This window comes from Marmota marmota, unplaced genomic scaffold (assembly GCF_001458135.2).
Source record: "Marmota marmota marmota unplaced genomic scaffold, marMar, whole genome shotgun sequence".
Classification (NCBI taxonomy): Eukaryota; Metazoa; Chordata; class Mammalia; order Rodentia; family Sciuridae; genus Marmota; species Marmota marmota.
In genome coordinates, this window is record NW_026000164.1 from 2,743,275 (window position 1) to 2,749,138 (window position 5,864).

At 52.7% G+C, this 5,864-nt stretch overlaps 1 protein-coding gene across 2 annotated transcripts in view; it reads left to right on the forward strand.

Annotated features, from left to right (window-relative positions):
* Positions 1-5,864, forward strand: part of Smarcd3 (SWI/SNF related, matrix associated, actin dependent regulator of chromatin, subfamily d, member 3) — a 30,691-nt gene that overhangs the window by 24,112 nt on the left and 715 nt on the right. The window contains exons 2-11 of one of the 2 annotated variants that reach the window (XM_048786695.1): positions 1,722-1,764; positions 2,519-2,641; positions 2,762-2,920; positions 3,114-3,209; positions 3,364-3,465; positions 3,660-3,821; positions 4,700-4,797; positions 4,958-5,093; positions 5,402-5,524; positions 5,648-5,749. In XM_048786695.1, the coding sequence (XP_048642652.1) occupies positions 1,738-1,764; positions 2,519-2,641; positions 2,762-2,920; positions 3,114-3,209; positions 3,364-3,465; positions 3,660-3,821; positions 4,700-4,797; positions 4,958-5,093; positions 5,402-5,524; positions 5,648-5,749 (1,128 nt within the window). In that variant the 5' untranslated portion in view covers positions 1,722-1,737. The remainder of the gene's footprint in view (positions 1-1,721; positions 1,765-2,518; positions 2,642-2,761; positions 2,921-3,113; positions 3,210-3,363; positions 3,466-3,659; positions 3,822-4,699; positions 4,798-4,957; positions 5,094-5,401; positions 5,525-5,647; positions 5,750-5,864) is intronic. The other variant, XM_015493656.2, reaches the window with a different exon arrangement.

Sequence of the window (5,864 nt, forward strand, 5' to 3'; positions counted from 1 at the left end):
GCAGGACCCGCAGGTGGGCGAGTTGCCGGTATTGGAAGCCGGAGGAAGAATGGTTAGCAGGAAAAGAGTCTTCCTGGGTCCGATGCCCTTTGGGGAGGTGGGTTTAGGGGGCACTGGTCTGGATCTTTTGTGTGCCCATGAAACAGGCTGCAGCCATCGGCAGCCAGTGGCCCTTCTCTTTCACGCGCCCCTAGCTCTTCTGCTTGTCGCCCACAAAGTCCTTCTCACCTCCCTTACCCCAGGTTGTGGTTGATGCTTCAGTCTTGGGGGCGGGGAGGGGGAGTTGGCAGTAAGACTGAGGGTAGAGCTTTAGCTGTTTCCCAAAGTGTGGTTCTTCGCTGAACCTTCCTGCCCCCTCCCTGGCTGCGCTTTTCAGAGCCCACTCCAATCTCAGTCGGAGTCTCTGCCCATGTGGGTGGAGCCTGGAGATTCGCTCTGGGTGGGTGGTCTCTGCCCAGTCCTTCTCAGGTGATTCTTAGGCACTCCAAGGCTGAAGCGCAGCCATAATTCGACCTCAGGACTAGGTCTGACCCCAGGCCACCAGGGCCATCCCATTTACTTGTCTGAGCAGTTGGTGGCACCTCACAAGCCCCTGATGGCTCCTGGCAAGACAGATGCCCCTTTGGGCATCAGTATTTAGCCAAATACACATGCTTTCTTTTGCACAACAGATGGATTCCTATAAAAGGTGTAATATCAATTTTACCTCATTATTATTTTTTTACACAAAGGAAAATTCACCATTTATAGGAACCCCATGACAAATTCTTTTGCAAAGGGAATCACCATTTTGTATAGCAAATAATAATTCCCAGATTTATCTTGTATAAATGGGGAGTTTCACGTAGACACTTTATTTCGAACAAATCAGACTTTTGATGAGTTGCTTGCCTAGCCTTCCAATGGATTCTGGATAGGGAGGGGGCAGTGGGTGAGAACACCACAAGGGGGCAGTGTAAGCCATCGGCTAGGCTGCTCTCACACAACCCGTGAGGGTTTTCTGGGGTGCTTGTGGGAGTCAGATACAGCCAGCTGGCTGGTCAAGAGTCCAAATCCCAGTTGCTGCCTACCCCATCCAACTTAGCTTCATCTCGAAGTTATATCCACATGGGAGAGCATCCATGCGTGCCCCGCCTGGTCCCTGTGGATGTGATATGTTCTTTGCCCTGTTGGCATGTGGTCCAAAGATAGGAGCACCGTGGTCCCTTCCAAGCCTAGCACCCTGGGATGCAACTCCAGTTTTACACCATCACCTCCTGCTCCAGGAGCAAGAGGAGAGATCACCTCTTTCCCTTACTCTAAGCTCAGGCCTAGTGGCTGTGCACCCCTGCTTAGAAGGAAAGGCAGGTCCTCAGAACCTGTACTTTCTCTGTTCTGCCTTCCTTACTCCCCAACCTGCTTCAAACACTTCAGCTCCCATGTTTTGGCAGCAAACCCCTACCCCCCCCCCATCCTCCTAAGTCTGAATTTTTCTGGTCTTGAGGATTTGGTGGTGTGGAAGGGGTTCCCAGGACAGAAGAGGAACAGGTCACCCTGATTCCCAAGAAAGGACAGAGCATCAGCTGCATGAACCATCGTTGTAGCCCCTCAGGCGGACAGACAAGCGGGCTGTGGGAACCCCAGCCAGGCAGGCGGAGATGTCGGGATAATTTAGCAGGTGGCCTCGTTACTCCCAGATCTGTCGCCATGGTAACCTGGTTTTTTCTTTAAAAAATGTACAGTGCCAAGAGGAGGAAGATGGCTGACAAAATCCTCCCTCAAAGGGTGAGTGCCTTTCACAGCAGCCCCCAGCCCACCCCCACCCTCTGCTTCTCTGCCATCCCCTCCCCCTCAGGAGAGTTCCAGCGTCAAAGCCACTTTCACTTTTTTGTTTAAAAAGCTCATTAAGAAGTAAGGCTCCCCAGGCCAGAGGGCTGGGTGGGGCATAGGGAAGGAGTGAGCCATGGGGGTGCAGGGGAGGCAGAACACAGGGCCAGAGGTTTAGGGGATTGAGTACCAGTGCTCTGAAGACACAGAAGCATGGGACAAAGAGGGGTCAAGAACCTGCCAGGTGGTATGACAGGAACAGAAGGTGACCAGAAGGCTTGGGCATCATAGAGGGACCCAGTCGGGTGTGAGTTAGCACAGCTGAGATATCAGATGTGGGGGCTAGTGAGGTGTCAGGGCAAGAGATAAGAAATGATAACCCCTAACTGTCTTAGGAACCCCAGAGTCCCTCGCCACTTTGCAGGGACCCAAAGGTAGCTGACAAACTAGTGCCTACAGGGTGCTGCCTCCTCCTGGTGATGAGCTACATGGATTCCCCTGGAGGAGAAGTGACTTTTATCCCCACACATGGAGACCCCTCCCTCAAGGCTGGATAATGGAATCCTGGGAAGAGATCCTATTCACACCCTCAAAATTCCAGGCCCTGAAACCAGATGGCTCCCTCCACATCCTTTGTGCCCTAGGATTGCACGACAAGTTCACATTTCCTATTACACAATTGGCTGAGCCCTGTTCTGCCTTGCTCCTCCAGATTCGGGAGCTGGTTCCCGAGTCCCAGGCTTACATGGACCTCCTAGCATTTGAGAGGAAACTGGATCAAACCATCATGCGGAAGCGGGTGGACATCCAGGAAGCACTGAAGAGGCCCATGAAGGTGCCTTAGTGTGGGGGTAGGAAGAGGGCTCTAGGTGCTGTGCCCAGGATAGGGAAGCAGGGTGGCCCTAGGGTGCAGACACAGTGCCTTGGTTCTGTACTAGACTCTTTATTTCTACAGCAAAAGCGGAAGCTACGTCTTTATATCTCCAATACTTTTAACCCTGCGAAGCCTGATGCAGAGGATTCTGATGGCAGCATTGCCTCCTGGGAGCTGCGGGTAGAGGGGAAGCTCCTGGATGATGTACGTCCTGGCCCAGGTCTCTCCAGGTGTCCTGGGGTGGGTATGGGCTGAGTGGAGAACAATTAGATGTTTATGCTAGGGGCTGGGGAGTCAGCCCTGGTTGTGATGGGTGGGCCTGGGATGAGTCTAGAGGACTGCCTCTTATATGCTGCCTACCTGCTGCCAACTTGGCCCATTCTGCACCCATGGTCCCTGTTCTGCCCCCACGGTCCCTCTTCCTCTTTCACAGCCCAGCAAGCAGAAGCGGAAGTTCTCTTCCTTCTTCAAGAGTTTGGTCATTGAGCTGGACAAAGATCTCTATGGCCCTGATAATCACCTCGTTGAGGTAAGGCAGATTTCTTCTGCATTTGAATCCCCACTCTCCCACAGGCCCAAGGCCCTGAAAAACATGCACAGATTTGGATCAGGGAACACCCTAAAGCCCTAGCCCCACCAATCCAGATGGGCCTGTGAGTGACCCAAGTCTTCCCCTTGGACAGTGGCACCGGACGCCCACAACCCAGGAGACAGATGGGTTCCAGGTGAAGAGGCCGGGGGACCTAAGTGTGCGCTGCACCCTGCTCCTCATGCTGGACTACCAGGTCTGTGCTCCTCCCCACTCTACAGATACCACACAGCCTCTTGGGCACATTCTGGTTCTCTTCCTTACCCCTCCTTCTCCAGGAGCATGTTTCCAAGGAGCCTCATCACCACAGGCCCCAATCCCAAGCTGCCTGCTCCTGAGCTCTTCCCATTCCTTCCCTTCAACCTAATTTTCCTGGTCACCTTTTCCCAGCCTCCCCAGTTCAAACTGGACCCCCGCCTGGCCCGTCTGCTAGGGTTGCACACACAGAGCCGCTCAGCCATTGTCCAGGCCCTGTGGCAGTATGTGAAGACCAATAGACTGCAGGACTCCCACGACAAGGAATACATCAATGGGGACAAGTATTTCCAACAGGTAACCTCTCTCCTGAACCCAGGGATCTAGGAAGCTCCATCGGGGGAAGCACCTCTCCAAAGGTAATGACTGCCCTTCCTGCCAGGTCACAGCCATGGCCTTGGAGCCAGGAGGCCAGCACCTAGCACAGGCTCTTTCATGAACTAGCTCTGTGCTACAGCCAATCCATTTAGTTTCCCAAAGTTAGGAAGATATGGAACCCTACAAGGCCATCAGCTTTCTGGAATGTAATATTTTTGACACTAGGAGTTAGGATCCCTGAGTTCTAGTCCTGGGTCTAGACTTTGGCTAAGTTACTTTGCTATTCTGCACCTTGTTCCTTTCTTTGAAGAAGATTAAATTTGTCCCATCTAATCTACTGAGTAGTTTGGAAAATCAAATTGTTGCAATGTGGGATCTGGCAAAAAATCTACCAAAATAGAGTACTGTTATTAATGCATTTTAAAATAAACACAGCAGATAAACCTGAGGAGTAGAAATAGCAGTTGATGTTTATTGAGCACTTACCACGTGCCAGGCATTGTTCCAACCACTTTGTGTATATCGATTCACTGACTTCTCAGGATACCCTATGAGAAACCCATTCTAGAAATCAGGACACAGAGGCCTGAGGTGTTGAGCAAGTAACTCATTCAAGGTCACACAGTACACAATAGAGGCAGGACTGATATCCCTGCAGGCAAGGCTGAGGGTCCCACATAATCCCATCAGAGTGCTGATGACTCTACCTCCAGCCCAGTCCCATCCCCTTGAACATCAAGGAATCCAATCTGCTCTCAGCCTCTTGGAACTTTTCCAGGATGGAAAAATCTAGAACTATAGTCATAATTGCCTCAAGCATACAGAAGAGTGATCTTTCCCCAACCACCCCCCTTCAGATTTTTGATTGTCCCCGGCTGAAGTTCTCTGAGATTCCCCAGCGCCTCACAGCCCTGCTATTACCCCCTGATCCGATTGTCATCAACCACGTCATCAGGTGAGGTGGCCCCACCTGGCTCCTTAGACCAGGGAATTGGCCCACTCCTACCTCCTTCCCCTCCCCCATCTCTCCTACCCCTCCCAGCACCTGCCCCAGCCCTGGGCCCTGAGCCTCTGTGAGGACCTCCTGGATGCCAAGGACTGGACTTCCCTGACAGTGTGGACCCATCAGACCAGAAGAAGACAGCATGCTATGACATTGATGTGGAAGTGGAGGAACCACTGAAGGGACAGATGAGCAGCTTCCTCCTGTCTACAGCCAACCAGCAGGAGATCAGTGCTCTGGACAGTAAGGTGGGGCTTGAGCCCAGAGCTGAGGTAGAACACTGACCCAGAGAGGACAGAGCACACTCAGAATAGACCAGCATGTGGGCCTCTGAAGAGATAAGGGCCCTTACCTGGTGCTTGAAGTCAACCTTATTCCACAGATAGCTCTGGCCACCCCCACCCTCTCTGGGACTTGAGGAAGCAGGGCTGAGGGACTGTCCTTCACAGAAGCAGCCAGCCCCTCCTTCCTCCCCTTTCCTCCCTCCCTACCCTTTTCCTTTTCCCATCCTCACTATATCACCATGGCCAGGTGGAAATCATCTTTCTACCTGTAGATCCATGAGACGATTGAGTCCATAAACCAGCTCAAGATCCAGAGGGACTTCATGCTAAGCTTCTCCAGAGACCCCAAAGGCTATGTCCAAGACCTGCTCCGCTCCCAGAGCCGGGACCTCAAGGTGAAGAGGGAGACTCAGGGAGCACTGGAGTGGGAAACAAGCACATGGGGAAAGACTATAAACATTGTACACTAGGGGCAGGTAAGGGACGGGGCTCAGGGCTGACCCTATGCTCCCTCCCAGGTGATGACAGATGTGGCTGGCAATCCCGAAGAGGAGCGTCGGGCTGAGTTCTACCACCAGCCCTGGTCCCAGGAAGCCGTCAGCCGCTACTTCTACTGCAAGGTAAGGAGCAGCCCTTGCACTCGAGGCTTCCTGTTCCTCTGTTCCAAAGGAAATCTTCCTTCTCACTTGGTGGGCCTTGCTGTTCCCCGTGGTGATACTTGTCCATCCCTCCCCC